The following is an 18647-nucleotide window of genomic DNA, read 5'->3' on the forward strand; positions in this document are numbered from 1 at the left end:
AAATCACCAGACACTAATATACAAATGTCATAGTTTTGTGACTAATCAGCACTGATGAACTTCAACACTGACAAGTTTTATAAGTTTCTTGTTTGATAAAGTTCACTTTTTGAACTTTCAAAAATGGTTTCCTGTCATCATTTACACAGGGTATGTCACTCTCTCTCTCTCTCTCTCTCTAGGTTTTGGTGAGAAAGAAACTCCTGTTGAAAGCCCCTGATCTCTTTCTCAATGGGTTTCTCTGAGACAGGAACTCATGTTGGAAGCCACTGTTATGTCATTTGGTTGCTTTGAGGTTGAAACTTCTATTGGAAGCCCTTGTTGTCTCATTTGGTTTCTCTGAGACAGAATCTCCTGTTGTCTTTGGGTTGCCCTAAGACGGAAACATCTCTTGAGAGCCCCTGATGTGTATCTCTCAGGGTTTCTCGAGAAAGAAACTCCCACTTAGAGCCCCTGTGGTCTCTTTTGCAAAGTTGCTCTGAGATTGAAACTACAGTTTGGAGTCCCTGTTGTCTCTCTCTCTTGATTCCTCTCAGACAGAAGCTCTCATGTAGAGCACCTGTTGTCTCTGTAGTTGGGTTGCTCAGAGATGGAAACACCTGCTAGGAACCGCTGTCTCATCGTAACTTAGGAATTCTGTTAGTGCTGCCTTTATTGCCTGAAAAGTTTACTATCAGGATCAGGCTGCACAAAGGTGACCTCTTGTACGGTGACATCAGTGTCCCTCCAACAGCTACCTTGACAACTGTACACAATTACTGTACCAAACTCAATCACCAGATCTGTAAAGGCAGGTAAATATCACTTGGTTAGAAACATTGGGAAAATACAAGGAAAATGAAGTTTTATCATCGATACCACCATGTCGCCTTTAATGCATTTAATCTATTTCAAGCTTGATATGAATAAGACACAACCAAATTAAATACCATTAAGCAAAATTTTCCACCTTTCAGTACTTGCTTCACTTCGTCAATTAGACCCGAGGGGGCCAAGGATTCTGAGGTCCTGGGAGGCTGGGACACATCATTTATACAAAATGTGTTTCCTATTCCCCTGAAAATACTTGTGACCAAATTTGGTCGAAATCTGCTCAGTCGTTCACGACTGGTGGCAATTTTAATTAACAAGAGATCTCAGAGGGATCTTGGCACCTACCATTGTTTGATCTTTATATTCTTTAAAAGTTGGGTCTTTTCTCTTCTTTCCTGTGTTTTTGCTCTTACTGATAAAAATTTGAATATTCCTCTCCAGAAATAATCTTTAACTGCCAAATCCATGATGGTCATTTGTCAGCCATTTTGTTTTTCTGGTCAGTCTCAAAATCAAACAGGCACAACAAGGGACTAAGGGGAACCTACATATGAAATTTGAGAGAGATCCATTTGGTACTTCTCAAGAAATTGTGATAACAAACTTATTTGTAAAGATACAGCCATTTTGTTCTTCTTCAGATCCCATATCAAACTGACACAACTAGGAACCAACACAAACCCTCTTTTGAAATTTGAGAAAGATCTATCCAATACTTCTCAAGAAATAACAATAACAAAAACTGTTTACAAATGGACAGATGAACTGACAGACCACACAAAAGAGCAATTTGAATACCCCAACATCTGTGGATAGTGGGCTAAAAATTTGACAGATGACAAACACCACACTATGGTATAAGCTGCATGGTCGTTTGGACCAGGTGAACTAAAAATATTCCTGTTGTCAATCATTTACCTTATCAGATATTGTATTACTTACTGTTGACAATGTTGGTAGGGTTTAGCAGGTATGGTATAGACAATTGCACCCACGGTTCTTCATCAGAATTAGTTAATGATATTTAACAAGAGTCCCAAGGGCCTTAATGGTAATCAGTTATAATTCTGTAAATGTTCCTTGTAGCATGTCAGAGAAATTATCTTGACAAAGTAAAATAACTTGAACTATATATAGTACACATAATGCCAATGTAAAATGTGCAAACTATTCTAACCATGTTTGAGTTAAGAAATCAACAAAATACATGACTCTTCACCTGATATGTCTCCCTCCCTTCATTCAACATAATACACAACTCTTCACCTGATATGTTTCCCTTCATTCAACATAACACATGACACTTCACCTGACATGTCTCCCTTCATTCATTCAACATAATACATGACTCTTCACCTGACATGTCTCCCTCCCTTCATTCAACATAATACATGACTCTTCACCTGACATGTCTCCCTCCCTTCATTCAACATAATACATGACTCTTCACCTGACATGTCTCCCTCCCTTCATTCAACATAATACATGACTCTTCACCTGATATGTCTCCCTCCCTTCATTCAACATAATACACGACTCTTCACCTGATATGTCTCCCTTCATTCAACATAATACATGACTCTTCACCTGACATGTCTCCCTCCCTTCATTCAACATAACACATGACTCTTCACCTGATATGTCTCCCTCCCTTCATTCAACATAACACATGACTCTTCACCTGATATGTCTCCCTTCATTCAACATAACACATGACTCTTCACCTGACATGTCTCCCTCCCTTCATTCAACATAATACATGACTCTTCACCTGACATGTCTCCCTCCCTTCATTCAACATAATACACCTGATATGACTCTTCATCATTCCATAATACATGACTCTTCACCTGATATGTCTCCCTCCCTTCATTCAACATAATACATGACTCTTCACCTGATATGTCTCCCTTCATTCAACATTCACATGACTCTTCACCTGACATGTCTCCTCCCTTCATTCAACATCACCTGACATGTCTCCCTCCCTTCATTCAACATAATACATGACTCTTCACCTGACATGTCTCCCTCCCTTCATTCAACATAATACATGACTCTTCACCTGACATGTCTCCCTCCCTTCATTCAACATAACACATGACTCTTCACCTGACGTGTCTCCCTCCCTTCATTCAACATAATACATGACTCTTCACCTGACATGTCTCCCTCCCTTCATTCAACATAATACATGACTCTTCACCTGACATGTCTCCCTCCCTTCATTCAACATAACACATGACTCTTCACCTGATATGTCTCCCTTCATTCATTCAACATAACACACGACTCTTCACCTGATATGTCTCCCTCCCTTCATTCAACATAACACATGACTCTTCACCTGATATGTCTCCCTCCCTTCATTCAACATAATACATGACTCTTCACCTGATATGTCTCCCTCCCTTCATTCAACATAATACATGACTCTTCACCTGATATGTCTCCCTCCCTTCATTCAACATAATACACGACTCTTCACCTGATATGTCTCCCTTCATTCAACATAACACATGACTCTTCACCTGATATGTCTCCCTTCATTCAACATAACACACGACTCTTCACCTGACATGTCTCCCTCCCTTCATTCAACATAATACACGACTCTTCACCTGACGTGTCTCCCTCCCTTCATTCAACATAATACATGACTCTTCACCTGACATGTCTCCCTCCCTTCATTCAACATAATACACGACTCTTCACCTGACATGTCTCCCTCCCTTCATTCAACATAATACACGACTCTTCACCTGATATGTCTCCCTCCCTTCATTCAACAAAATACAGGACTCTTCACCTGACATGTCTCCCTCCCTTCATTCAACATAATACATGACTCTTCACCTGACATGTCTCCATCCCTTCATTCAACATAACACATGACTCTTCACCATGTCTCCCTCCCTTCATTCAACATAATACATGACTCTTCACCTGATATGTCTCCCTCCCTTCATTCAACATAATACATGACTCTTCACCTGATATGTCTCCCTCCCTTCATTCAACATAATACATGACTCTTCACCTGATATGTCTCCCTCCCTTCATTCAACATAATACATGACTTCATTCAACACTCTTCACCTGATATGTCTCCCTCCCTTCATTCAACATAATACTCTTCACCTGATATGTCTCCTCCCATTCAACATTCATTCAACATAACACATCTCCCTCCCTTCATTCAACATAATACATGACTCTTCACCTGATATGTCTCCCTCCCTTCATTCAACATAATACATGACTCTTCACCTGATATGTCTCCCTCCCTTCATTCAACATAATACATGACTCTTCACCTGATATGTCTCCCTCCCTTCATTCAACATAATACACGACTCTTAACCTGACGTGTCTCCCTCCCTTCATTCAACATAACACATGACTCTTCACCTGATATGTCTCCCTCCCTTCATTCAACATAATACATGACTCTTCACCTGATATGTCTCCCTCCCTTCATTCAACATAATACACGACTCTTCACCTGATATGTCTCCCTCCCTTCATTCAACATAATACACGACTCTTCACCTGATATGTCTCCCTCCCTTCATTCAACATAATACATGACTCTTCACCTGATATGTCTCCCTCCCTTCATTCAACATAATACATGACTCTTCACCTGACATGTCTCCCTCCCTTCATTCAACATAATACATGACTCTTCACCTGACATGTCTCCCTCCCTTCATTCAACATAATACACAACTCTTCACCTGATTTGTCTCCCTCCCTTCATTCAACATAATACATGACTCTTCACCTGACATGTCTCCCTCCCTTCATTCAACATAATACAGGACTCTTCACCTGACGTGTCTCCCTCATTCATTCAACATAATACATGACTCTTCACCTGATATGTCTCCCTCCCTTCATTCAACATAATACATGACTCTTCACCTGACATGTCTCCCTCCCTTCATTCAACATAATACATGACTCTTCACAACATAATGACATGTCTTCACCTGACGTGTCTCCCCATTCATTCAACATTACATTCAACATTCAACATAATACACGACTCTTCACCTGATATGTCTCCCTCCCTTCATTCAACATAACACATGACTCTTCACCTGATATGTCTCCCTCCCTTCATTCAACATAACACATGACTCTTCACCTGACGTGTCTCCCTCCCTTCATTCAACATAATACACGACTCTTCACCTGATATGTCTCCCTCCCTTCATTCAACATAATACATGACTCTTCACCTGATATGTCTCCCTCCCTTCATTCAACATCAACAGTCTCCCTCCCTTCATTCAACATAATACACGACTCTTCACCTGACGTGTCTCCCTCCCTTCATTCAACAAAATACATGACTCTTCACCTGACATGTCTCCCTCCCTTCATTCAACATAATACATGACTCTTCACCTGACGTGTCTCCCTCCCTTCATTCAACTGACTCTTCACCTGACATGTCTCCCTCCCTTCATTCAACATAATACACGACTCTTCACCTGACGTGTCTCCCTCCCTTCATTCAACATAATACAAGACTCTTCACCTGATTTGTCTCCCTTCATTCATTCAACATAATACTCGACCCTTCACCTGATTTGTCGTGGACGTGGAGAAAATTGATCAATGCTGGAAGTAGTTGTAATTCATAAACAGCTAAACTGCCACACTGACCACACACTAGCGTTCTGGCCATTTTGGGGTCAGGCCGAGAAATGTACCATGGATTTCCATTCCAATGATACCTGTAAATACATGTAAAAATGCCTAGAGAGATACCAGATCATTTCATAGAAATCTTACAGCATATTTAATGACTGTCTATTTCAAAGGCTTTATCATTAGTATATAAAATCTTATTCTACGTCTTACAGACAGACAGTTCATGATATTGTTAAAAATTCCCCAGAAAACAAACAGAAGAGGTGTCTTCTCATATCCAACCTAATATTAGGAGAATGGTCTACCCTTATAAAAACAAAAATTTATCTTTACAAATTTATACAAAAGTGAAATGCATATATACGAGTGTTAATACTTTTCTATCTTGTACACATCATCATATACCTAAAGTTGTTGTTAAGTCTCAAACACAAAGGACAGAGGTGGAACCAACCCTAGCCATACTACATCGCTTCCACATAAAATAGACTAACATTCACAGTTTATATTATCGCGCGTTGGACAACCCTCCTGTCCATACGAGAAAAAATATGGGAAAATAGATAGCTTAAAATGTACTTCTGACTTACCGTACACAAAGCTGAGGACAAACTGCTATTCTCTTGGTAAACTTGTAAAAATATTTGTCACCGTGGGCTACTTGATCCTCTTCATATGCTTCAGCACCTCCTTTGAACCTTTAAATAAATCAAGAGTGTAGACCAACAATTATTATAACTTCATTGACTAATAAAAGCTCATAACAAATAAACCAATACATATTTTATCAAATTATACAAAAAAGCTCCAATGTAAAGAGAACTTGACTGAGGACATAGAGAGAGTAGATGCACTAGGACATTTTTTCTTCTTTTCAAATTACACATTTTAGACTGGTGACCACAGAGGATCAGTCATGTAGAAGGCATACAAAATATTCATTTCATCCAAAAGTGAGAATACTTTTATAAGGTTCATATATTTTTTTCTCTGATTAAAGAAGATGCTGAATGAAGACATTGTTTCCACTACCTACCCCTTCTTACTTTCAGGTAAAGGTTCGACGATGCCACCTTCATATTGTTTTCACTACCTACCCCTTCTTACTTTCAGGTAAAGGTTCGACGATGCCACCTTCATGTTGTTTTCACTACCTACCCCTTCTTACTTTCAGGTAAAGGTTCGACGATGCCACCTTCATTTTGTTTTCACTACCTACCCCTTCTTACTTTCAGGTAAAGGTTCGACGATGCCACCTTCATATTGTTCTCATTACATACCCCGTCTTACTTTCAGGTAAAGGTTCGACGATGCCACCTCCATATTGTTTTCACTACCTACCCCTTCTTACTTTCAGGTAAAGGTTCGACGATGCCACCTTCATATTGTTTTCACTACCTACCCCTTCTTACTTTCAGGTAAAGGTTCGACGATGCCACCTTCATATTGTTCTCACTACCTACCCCTTCTTACTTTCAGGTAAAGGTTCGAAGATGCCACCTTCATTTTGTTTTCACTACCTACCCCTTCTTACTTTCAGGTAAAGGTTCGACGATGCCACCTTCATATTGTTTTCACTACCTACCCCTTCTTACTTTCAGGTAAAGGTTCGACGATGCCACCTTCACATTGTTTCCACTACCTACCCCTTCTTACTTTCAGGTAAAGGTTCGACGATGCCACCTTCATTTTGTTCATAGTTACGGAGTAGTTCTTGTATATGACCGTTGTTCTCTTCCACTGTTTCATGTTCATTAAAGACACTGATGTAAAAGGATTCAAAAACAAGTCCTTCGTTCCTATGGAAACACTCCGCAGAGTTGCTTTGACCTTGAACTTGGGTGTTTTGACCTTCACTTTTCCTCACAAGTAAGTTCATCATTTCTTCCACACCTTGTTCAGTTACTTTCAAAGCAATGCTGTCTGTGTCCATGATAATATTGGAATCAGTTTTTTCAGAATAACAGCTTTCATCAAAATCACAAACATTAAGCTGTGCCATTTCTCCCAGGAGATCATTCCCTCCTTCTGTCAGTAATACCTCAGTCTTATCTTGACTATCACTGGAATGACATGACATTTTGGATAAATTTTCATCATCTCCTGCTCCAGGCCCTACCAAAGCATCTCTAAAACTTGTCCCAAGGTCATGACCTTTATCAGCACCTGACCTCTCAACTCTGACCTCAGTCTCATTGGATGTGTTTCCTGTCATGACGTCAGCATTCTCTGACCACGAATCATCCATCCCAGTTTCCAAGTCTTCTGCATCATCCCCCCAGTCATCAGCAGCTACGCCCCAATCATCAAATGCAGCACTCTGCTTTACTTTCTCTGGCTTTTCAGTCTTTGTAATAAAACTATCATCCAACTTCTGAGATCTCAGAACTGTCCAACTAAAATTATAAATTCAACTCAAAGGATATGTGTCAACAACTCAGAATATTAGGTTCCTCCTGCAATGTATCAAATTTCAGGCCCCCTCCAAGATATTCCCTGATTTCACTCTAAGATGCAGTAATATGTAACAAGAGGGCCATGGGCCTTAACAGTCTCCTGACGTTCCCTCATAGTTATTAAGGAGAATTTGTTTAAATAATTTTTCAGGTATTTGACACCTATGACTTTGAAATAAGGTCAAGGTCATTAATTTGAACAGAGTTGGTAGACATATATTCCAGCATGATGCAGAACAAATATCAAGTACTTGGTTGGACCTCTTGGTTATTGAGGAGAAGTCATTACAAGATTTTAACACATTTGACCCTTGAGACCTTGAAAGTAGGTCAAGGTCATTCATTTGAACTTGGTAGCACTTCATCCCAGTAGTTACGGACCAAATACCATGACTCTGGTCCCTTTAGTTATTGAAAAGAAGTCGAAAATGTAAATTGTTTACCATGCACAATGCCAGACAAATGGTGATCGCAATAGACTTTGTCTCAGGTAACCTAAAAATTCGGAAAATAATGAGAGAAATAACCTTAGACTATGTGATGCAGTCAATAGCAATTTTACTTAAAACAAATATTGATTCCCTGCACTAGTACAAATGGGCCCAGAGGACAAATAAAACCTACCTGTCTTGTTTTCCCCAACAGACATTGTTGTGACAGGAAAAGAGATAAAGTGTTCTATGGTATGGAGAGCAATCTAAAGGACAGTACAGCTGAGCAGCAAGGGACATAACTCTACTACAGCTTCGACATGTTGGTATTTGACTTCCTGGAATAATCCAATCCTGTAAGAAGACAAAAAGAAACTTCAATCCAAATTAATGCCTTGTTCCTCACTCCAGAATTTCTGCTTTCTAATTCATGTCTCATAAAAGATTAAGTCAATTCATTCAAGGATGTCATCAAAATATTTTCATCAATGTAATAAAGGTAGTAACATCAAGAAAGCAATTATAAATTTGTATCAAATCAAAAGTACAAATGGTTATTAATCGCAACAAGCTCGTGGATAAGTTAATTTTTCATTACTGGTATGTCAACTGGTGTTGCCCCCACAGCGTTTATCACACATATCTAAAACACCATTAATAACAATGTTGTCCTGCAGGCCATATTAATTATAAGAGAATACAACCTCTTTACACGATAAATTGTCCTTTAAAAGTTTGTAGAACTGAGTTTCTGCCAGTCATTTCTGTATATTGTTTATATAAAGCATGTAATGTCTCACTGATTGGTAAATTCATCAATGATGAAAAGTGATAATAATTTCAAATCTGGTTGCTCTAAATTAAGTATAAGTGCAGCATCATTGAACAATCACTGGTGTCACTATAACATGTGACAAGACAAAATTCCTTTCAGAAATAAAATATCAGTCCAATGTATAGATTTCTGTCCATCAAAATGTCTGTCATTCATGTCTAAACCTTGGAAACTAGAGCAAAACAATTGTATGTATGGGAGTCTGGTAAATACTAGCTGCAATATACCGCTCAGCTAGAAAGAACTCCTAATTAGCTTGACTGGTTCAACATCAGACAAGTCAGGCACAGATTTCTGGGTTCAAATTCTAGTGGAGGCATTGAAATAAATGATAATCATTGTTATATATATTATTTTAAGAACAATGTTCATTGTTTCTAGATGACCTGAATAAATTGACCTGGTTATAGCCCATCATCAGTCAAGTGGAATAATGTTGTTATCTAATACAGCGACATATACTGGCATTATATAAATACAGTATGCACCAGGTATCATTTATGTTATCATACTTTTTTTATGAAATACTTAACACATGTGTGCTCTTAATAACGGGAAGTAAATTTGATCCATTGATATTTGTGTTGTATTTTACAATCAAAATTATTGCACAAACAGCCACGATGATTTACTGCTGTTTGAAAGGGAGATAACTTCATAACACAGTTAAAAAGTTTCAGGCATTCCCCTCTGTTCACATGAGGACCTTCACTATGATCTATCTACCAAGCTTTCACTGCCATCTTTCAGGCTACAAAATCAGGTAAGTGCATTTGAAAGATGGGGTGCTACATTGACTTTCTCTGCTTGACAGAAAATTGGAGGCATCCTGCCACAGGATGGATAAAATTTTCAGGGTTGCAGAAGACAGCTCCTAATATTTTCAACTGACAGCCAATTCAGTGAAGTTGTTGGCACTGATGTGAATCAAAGCATCTTAAGAAAGTTTATAGTACATTTTGGTCTTGTCCATATAGAACTGATTGTAGAGGGCCCTCGTCAATGGTAGTGGTTCCTCTTCCATCTCCTCTGCTAGCCCCTCTGTCTGAGGCAAACATCAGTCTCAGACCTAGTCTCAATCTCAACCCTGATCTGATCTCAGGGGAGGGACTTCTAGACATCATAACCTTTGCGACTGTTTGTACTGTCTCGACGACGGTTATGTTCCCACATGTTCACATCATATTGCAACATTTTGCATTTGACAGACGAGGTTGTTAACAGCGATGTTTTATATTTCTTATATTTTGTTTCACGGTTTCAGACACCACTTTCTTAACACTTACTGGGAGTCCTCCAATTTTGTTTGTAGTGAAATCAGTTGTCCTACCGGCGACTTTTTCGTCTGGAATACCAAGTAGAGATGACATTTTCCCCCACGTGAGTTTTTGAGCACGACTAATATTATCCAATCAGAACATAGTATATATTCTTATCTTTTAATTTGACCAATCACTGATATCTTTGTATTCATTTCGGAAATTTTCTATTTACTTCCGCAAGGTGCACGTTTAGGGGAGTTAGACACTACTTGGACTGTTTTTGATAAAATGTAGATAAAAAAGGAACTGTTTTAAGCTATGAGCGGGTCTAACGGTAACACGGACCCCGTGATCTTGGCCACTGCTGGATATGATCATACGATCAGGTTCTGGCAGGCCCACAGTGGAATATGTTACCGAACTGTGCAGCATCCCGACTCTGTATCCTTCATTTAGTCCGGTCTACCTAATGAGAGTTGTTTATTATAATTTTAGTGATTGATTTAGCTTGTCGACTGTTTTCAGTTCTTGTTTGAATAATTATGCTTGAAACAAATCATATCGTTTCGGTAAATGATTATTTTTTTTTTATTTTAAGATAGCTGCTTCCCATATCAGTACTGGTATTAACATAATTAAAAGTTGTAATATGCAGAATTATAAACTTAACATTTTGCAGCAAGTCAATGCATTGGAAATAACACCAGACAAACAACTGATAGCTGCAGCAGGTATTATGAACTTCATTTAAAATCATAAGATTTAAGATCTTATTTTTACTGACGATTAAGATCCAGTTACGAGTGGTTTACAATAGTAAAAACGGAAACTATTTATACTTGGAGAGCATTGAACAATGTGCTTGTGCTCAGCTGATATGAAATATCCATGTTAATTACAATTACTGTCAATTGTTATTCATGATGCATTTATAGCTGAATTTAAATAGGTCAGTCATGTAATAAATCTAGTTTTTAGTCATTTAATACAATATATTTGTGTGACTTAAAAAAGCTTTACTTATGTATTTTTCTGTTGTAGGTTATCAACATATACGTATGTATGATCTTAACTCAAACAATCCTAATCCAGTCATTAACTATGAGGGAATTTCCAAAAACATTACTGGTGTTGGATTTCAGGAGGAGGGGAAATGGATGTACACTGGTGGTGAAGATAACAACGTCCGTATCTGGGACCTTAGGTAATCAAAATATCACTCGGATAAATTGAGATCATGTAGCTTTCAACCATCATGGTCATTTTGGGGAATTATAACTAACAGTTTCAATTTGCAGAGTGTCCTATTCAGACCAGTAAACGAAGGGTTATGGGTTTGATCCTGAAGGGAAGAAACTGAAAAAGGAGAATTTCTCTTTCTCATTGTAAATAAACTGTTGATTTCTAAATGGTTTTTAGTCTGTAGTAAACCATTTTTTTGATAGACATCAATATTAAAACATCAATATATCTTAAAATAAAATTTCAAGTCGCGTTCAAGTCACATCTTGGCTAAAATGTTCTGACTCTTCAAAATGTCGCTAAAAGGCAAAGTGGCATACCATATACGGGGTGGTCGTAATACTGAAGCGACCAATACAAAGATATATAGTGGAAAAAAATGGGACTGAAAAAAAGTGCCCGTAATAGCGGGGCGGTCGTAATTTTGAGGTGGTCGTTAGGCGAGGTTTCACTGTATAGTAATTGAAGCAACAAGTCTGAAAGAAATGGGTCTGTAGGATAAAATGCTCATCATTTTCCCTCAAAATAAAAGCAGTATTTAAATGCAATTTGAACTCAAAATAATGACACAAATATTGGCCAATAAAAAAATACTAGGAAAAATGCATCCATTAAAAAAATCAGGAAGCTTACAATGGTATGGCAGAGTAGTAATCGTCAAACCATTGAAATGCTTACATAAATGATACATTGCAGTTTAATTAGGAACTGGGAATGATGTTATTGATGTGGAACTAAGGCTTTAGAGAAATTACTTTGTGCAATATATTTTGTTCAGATCCAGAAATCAACAATGCCAAAGACTTTTTCAAGTGAATGCTCCAATCAATTGTGTCTGTCTACACCCAAACCAGGTATGGATAAGTAGTCTATTATCGTTAAAGGGAGGTAAATTATTTAAAATCTAAACATTAAACATTTGAAAAATATATCATGTTATATTACATTAAAAGTAAAGAATGTGCTATTCTTCAGCAATTACCAGTATATTATCATCAACATTTTTATCCGGTATTTTCTGAATATCGAGAGATCAACATTTTTGATACTATTTTTAGTCCTATATGTATTCACTTAGATGATGTTGGTGAAATATTTCAAAAATTATTTTCTCAACACATCAGCTTACTGATTTTTTGAAATACCAGCTGAATGAACTAGGATAATTTACATCAAGTGTGATAATAAGACACTGTGGCAAGTGACAAAGCCTCTTGTTAGTCGACCAGGTCCTAAGGATGGAAGATGCTATATCATGGCTACATATGCTTACTGATTTTACTTTCTTTTAAGGGAGAACTTTTTATTGGAGATCAGAGTGGTTCCATCCATATATGGGATTTAAAGACTAACAATAATGAACAGCTGGTAAGTAGTTCTGTTTGTTCTGTGTAACTTTTTCATTTTCTTTTCTTTTTTTAAGTCACCTGAAACAAAGTCTCGTGTTACTTTCTTGATTGTTCTTTCTCTGCTGTTGTTTGTTCATTGTAAAACAATGTTGTTTTTCTTGGATTCTGATGCATGTGATTAATATATATAGATGTAATTGAAAGAAGTAACAAAAAACACAGTTCCTAGCTGCTAGGGTTTGAATTGGGGCTATAGCTTGAATTGTTCATTGTGGTTCTCACCTCCACCAATACTGATGATTCTGGTGAGGCTATAGTGACCCTTTCGTCTAGAAAGGTGACCTTTGAGTACCTTCAATTTCTACGACACCCAGTATCAGTAGGACTCAGCAGTATAAAACCTACACTTTGTATTTTAGAACTAATTGTGTGTGGTGCTCAAACAAAGCTATGAACTGATGGAATGTTACTGGGCAATATTGTGTAATTCAGGTATTTTAAAAGCATCAGATAAACAAGCAATAATAACTGATCATTGATGTTGAACACATGAAAATATTCAACAGATCTATGAGAGGTAACTACTTCAAACCTTCAGCGGCCTTTAACTGGGCACTACACTGCCAAAGGTGCAGATTTCAGAGTGTCACTTGACTGGACAGTTGTTGCCCCTTAGATATGACGATTGTATCTATATATCTTCAACCTTCTTGTATATATATATCAGTGTGACCAATTACTATAAATCATATGCCATGTCATACTGATATACCTTTATTTTATTACACATCACACACTTTGATTTTGAGTTATTTTCTAAAAAAAAAAATTTGCAGGTATACTTTCAATGATCAAAGATGAACAGAAATTGTCAATCATCTAATGTATGGTCCCAATTCTGGGGGTCCTGAGGTTTCAAATTGGACTTAAAAGTGTATATGCATATTTTAACCCTAAACTACCATTAGGGCCTGTCAATGAGGCCCAAATGATGGAAATTTTTAGCCCAGAATCTCAAGAAAAATTCTTGTTAGAAATGACTTTGAAATGGTCTCAAATGCTCAATCCAACTAATTATGAATTTCACCACTTGTCATCTATTGGTGTCCACTGGGAAAGGGATACAACTTACTACAGATTCATACTCTTCTTAATGTTTTGTTAAATGAAGTTGGTGGAGGATATTGATGTTAATGAATACCACAAAGTTTAACAGTAAAGGATGTGTTGTGGAGTATGCATTTCAGATACTGAATGTGCTTTAGCTTAGTTGTTGATACCTGTCTTATGTCTTGATTGCTGTCCTGTTTCAACGAAATAGCCACCATTGCATAGCCTCTTAGCGGTTGAAATTTAGATATTCTCCAATATCAATCATTTTTGTATCAAGCTGAATTTTTACACTATGACCACAATCAAAACTCTTATTTGCAACATCAATGACAGCAGGGGTTCTTTAGTGGATAAAATTACAGCCTGTTGTTATTTACAGATACCTGAACCGGATGCCTCAATCCACTCAATCAGTATTGACCCCATGGGAACTATGATGGCTGCTGTAAATAACAAGGTGAGGACAATATACAAGGTCTTTTTACGGTCCCTTTCTTTCTTTGGGGGAGGAAGGGTTGTCTTTTTTTCTTCATAACATGCAGAAAACATTACTACTTCACAATTAATAGAAATGTGCCTTGTTTGGAAGACTCATGGCAAGTTCATCAAAATTGCTTTATAGCAGATCTACATTAACTACAACAATATAAAAATGTTCAAATAAATGAACAGGAGGTAATCTGGATTAACTTTTCCATGGATGACAGGCAGGAGTCAGAAATCTTTTATGATCTTAGGAGGGAGAGCATATATTTGGTTCTCTCTCTCTCTCTCTTCGTTTTTCTGTCTGTCATTATTTTGTCAGAAGCATAACACAAAAACTATTTGAGGTATCAACATAAAACTTCATATGTAGATAGATCACAACAGGAAAAAGTGCAATGCATAAGAGCCATCACTCTCTTTACAATTTAGGAAGGAGTTTTTTTTTTTTTTGCATAATTTACTAGTTATTGCCCTTTGTTATTTTTCATACATAAATTTTATCCAGAGCATTATGCTTAACCTATAAGAGGTATCAACATGAAACTTCATAGGTGGATCAATCTCAACAAGGAGAAGTGCTGAACATAAGAACCATTATTGGTTTTTGCATTGTTTAGGAGTTATTGCCCTTTGTTATTTTTCATACTTAAATTTTGTCCAGAGCATTATGCTTTAACTATAAGAGGTATCAACATGAAACTTCATAGGTGGATTGATATCAACAAGGAGAAGTGCATTGTACAAGAACCATAACTCTCTTTTACATAATATAGGAGTCATTGCCCATTGTTATTTTTCATACTGGCCCATTCTGGGAACATAACCCATCTCTGACAGCCCTTGTCTAAAATGTTTTCCTGCACTACAAGTTCTAGTTTTACTTTCTTCAGTGCAGGTGTTATATTTGGACACTGACAGGAGGGAGGGGCACAGATCGCACCCAGCTCCACCCAAAGACCAAATTCGAAGCTCACAATCGATACGCACTAAAGTGTTTGTTCAGCCCAGATTCTACGTAAGTAAAGGGTGATTGTTGGTAATTTAAAAGAATAGCAGTGTATTATCAAGTAGTAAATTGCAATGTAAGCACTTGAGTTTAAACTCATCTGCACTTCTAATTCTTCTGTTGAATAAATGCACTAAACAAACGTATACAAGGCAGGTTCAGTTGATGTTTTACAATCCATTAAGGAAATGAAGAGTCATTCAGTTCCACAATTAATTTTCAGATATTGATTTGATAAAAGTAAAGAGAATTTGTTTACAGAGTTTGCTCATCACACCAACACATATGTTTCAAATTTCAGGTTACTAGCTACCACATCAGCTGATCACACAGCAAAGATCTGGCGAACAGCGGACCGTACATTGATGACTGAGCTCAGGGACAACACACAGCGATGGGTTTGGGATTGTGCCTTTAGTGGCGACTCCCAGTACATTATAACAGGTAACCCAGATCATAACTTGATACATTGTTATAAAAATCTTACTTTGCAATATTACAGGGTTTTGGCCATGATTTTGGTTTTTGTTAAGTACTTTTACATTATAATTAAAATAGCTATACTACCCAGATTGCATAGCCTGTTAAACATGAGTGAGGAATTTTATTTGTGACTGGTCTTGTAGTACATGTGACATCAATGTGTTACTTCAACTGATCATGTCTAGTATATAACCAGTGGTGTAGAAGGCAGACACTTCTCATATGATTCTGTATTATCACGATACCCTTGAATGAAAGCAAAATTTTCTACTTCAACTAAACACTGTATATCATTATACGTAAACTTTAGCAAGCAAAACTTATCAAATAAAATTATATTAGATTAGAGGAAAAATCCATATTGAAAGATTGTAAGTTGGTGATATTAGTTATACAAGTTTGTACATCTTCAAATATATGATCATATTGAGAACAGCTATTACAAAACTGTTACCAAATAACTTTTTGATATATAATGAGGAATGTGATTATACAGGTGTTCAAGACAATTCATGATACTGGCTCATCAATTTCAGAGGTATAAAATTATTTTGTGACAGGGATAATTATGGACGTAGACATGATGTGTACTCAGTTTCATATGTGTCAACAATCGTAACATAAACAAGGGAATGCGGATATTCAGGACTAATTGATAAAAAATATGAATCCCAGTGACAGTTCAGCAGTAAAAGGTTTTTAACTAAATGCCTGAAGGTTTTTGAGCATTTCCCAATGCAAATGTCAATATCGCGTACATGCTTTCACTGCCCATATGCATTACAGAAATTTTTGATAGTATTGCATACACAAGTCCAGATTTTTTCATGAACATAAAAGAATTTTTGATACATAATTTACAATTATGAAATTATCCCTGAGGCAGGGTGAAATAGCTGATTTATGTGTAAAGTTGTACGCGGTGTGTACACAAGTGCGGCAAGCTGTTGTACACGTCAAAACAGTGGTTCCAGAACATGTTCCATTTTGTTGTACATTTTGATTAAAACAGATTCATAAAAGAAGCAAAAAAATCTTTAATACCTGTAGTTAATTACATACACAAATGTGGAAACAAAATCAGGCATATAACAACATCTGTTTAATTTCGACTGATTTATATTATAAATTGCACAAAGACAATTGTAAAGACAAGTCCTTGTCATAATGCATTATAAATTTAGTTGTATAAACAAAAAGATCAGATACTGCCTTACAATAATATTAAACTTGTTTTAAACTGTAAATATCATCTCTTTTGTCTCAAATTAAGAATTTCCGGTTTAGCACATGTCTGTAATCTGTGCGTGCAGACTAGAAGTGGGGATATTTCTGTCCGATGGGGTACACCCGTGCTGTTTCCTAAAATTTAAACATTGCATTTGCACAAAATATAACTGGACAGCTGTGATGCACTTTTGTTGTGGAATAATGTAGAATTGAATTTTTATTTATAATTCTATTCATCATTCAACTTACTTATATTTTCAAAATATATTCTCTCTCTCCAGCATCTTCAGACAACACTGCTCGACTTTGGAGTGTAGACACCGGCGAGGTCAAGAAAGAGTACAATGGCCATCAAAAGGCTGTTGTTGCCATGGCATTCAGGGATGAAATTGTTGTTCATTGAAGAAAAAATGTACACATGACTCAAATTGGCTGTGGAATATTATTCCAAAAATGAAATACACGATATATGTACCACCGTACTATGTATGCTGCCATTCTTCAGTGAGAAACATTTATTACGTGATGAGTGTAGCATAGAAGAAATTTCATTTGTCAAAACAGCCTGTTCATGTTTTTGATAGCAAGATTACTGTGTTTGTGATGTCGCACACAACACAATTATTCTGACATATTCTCAGCACACTTTGTGAAGTAGTAAGTAAATATAACGATTGCATCTTGTTTGTCCAGACATATATGCACAATTGCTATATATTGTATTGATCAGGAATTCCCACACAATCTTAGGCGAAGCAGCATTTAATGATGGAAGAGGAAAGTGTTATGCACTTTTAATAGTAAAATTTAATAAATTGAAATGCATTTTTAATAGTAAAATTTAATAAATTGAAATGCATTTTTAATAGTAAAATTTAATAAATTGAAATACATGTATATATGGTTCAAGAAAGGAGAAGTAAATGTATGAAAGAAAAATTGCCAATTTTTGTGTTTTAATACTTAATAGTTTTGTACTGAAACTTGAGAGTAAGTATTCCAAAAAACTTATCTCATTTTTTAAGAATTTTCTACTTTCAAACATTGAATTCTAGTGAAAAATTGTACTGAAATTAACATTTAATGTCATGTGGTGGATCAAATACATAATGGCTACCTACTGCTATACAGAGTAATCATCTCGAGCCACAAGATGGCACCATGCGTGGGTAGTTGTTACCTATGGCTATCCTTGTGTGTAATATATCTGTACATCAGGACCTAAAATGCTGATGCTATCTAGCCTTAAGTAAAAAGTGATAAGATAAAAGCAGTT

At 36.7% G+C, this 18647-nt stretch overlaps 2 protein-coding genes across 2 annotated transcripts; one reads left to right on the forward strand and one right to left on the reverse strand.

Annotated features, from left to right (window-relative positions):
• Positions 1 to 165: 165 nt before the first annotated feature.
• On the reverse strand, positions 166 to 10570 carry LOC132548733 (programmed cell death protein 2-like). Its single transcript, XM_060212614.1, has 6 exons — positions 10487 to 10570; positions 8559 to 8719; positions 7125 to 7874; positions 6069 to 6176; positions 5410 to 5561; positions 166 to 782 (listed from the first exon to the last, which is right to left on the reverse strand). The coding sequence occupies exons 1-6, from the start codon at positions 10568 to 10570 to the stop codon at positions 652 to 654; spliced, it is 1386 nt and encodes a 461-aa protein (XP_060068597.1). The 3' UTR covers positions 166 to 651.
• Positions 10571 to 10705: 135 nt separating this feature from the next.
• Positions 10706 to 18309, forward strand: LOC132548768 (target of rapamycin complex subunit lst8-like). Its single transcript, XM_060212656.1, has 9 exons — positions 10706 to 10903; positions 11142 to 11193; positions 11504 to 11666; positions 12483 to 12558; positions 12998 to 13072; positions 14546 to 14623; positions 15543 to 15667; positions 15960 to 16102; positions 17653 to 18309. The coding sequence occupies exons 1-9, from the start codon at positions 10781 to 10783 to the stop codon at positions 17772 to 17774; spliced, it is 957 nt and encodes a 318-aa protein (XP_060068639.1). The 5' UTR covers positions 10706 to 10780; the 3' UTR covers positions 17775 to 18309.
• Positions 18310 to 18647: the final 338 nt, after the last annotated feature.

The sequence above is a fragment of the Ylistrum balloti genome, unplaced genomic scaffold (assembly GCF_031769215.1).
Source record: "Ylistrum balloti isolate Yb309-2 unplaced genomic scaffold, AGI_CSIRO_Ybal_v1 Utg370026, whole genome shotgun sequence".
NCBI classification, from domain to species: Eukaryota; Metazoa; Mollusca; class Bivalvia; order Pectinida; family Pectinidae; genus Ylistrum; species Ylistrum balloti.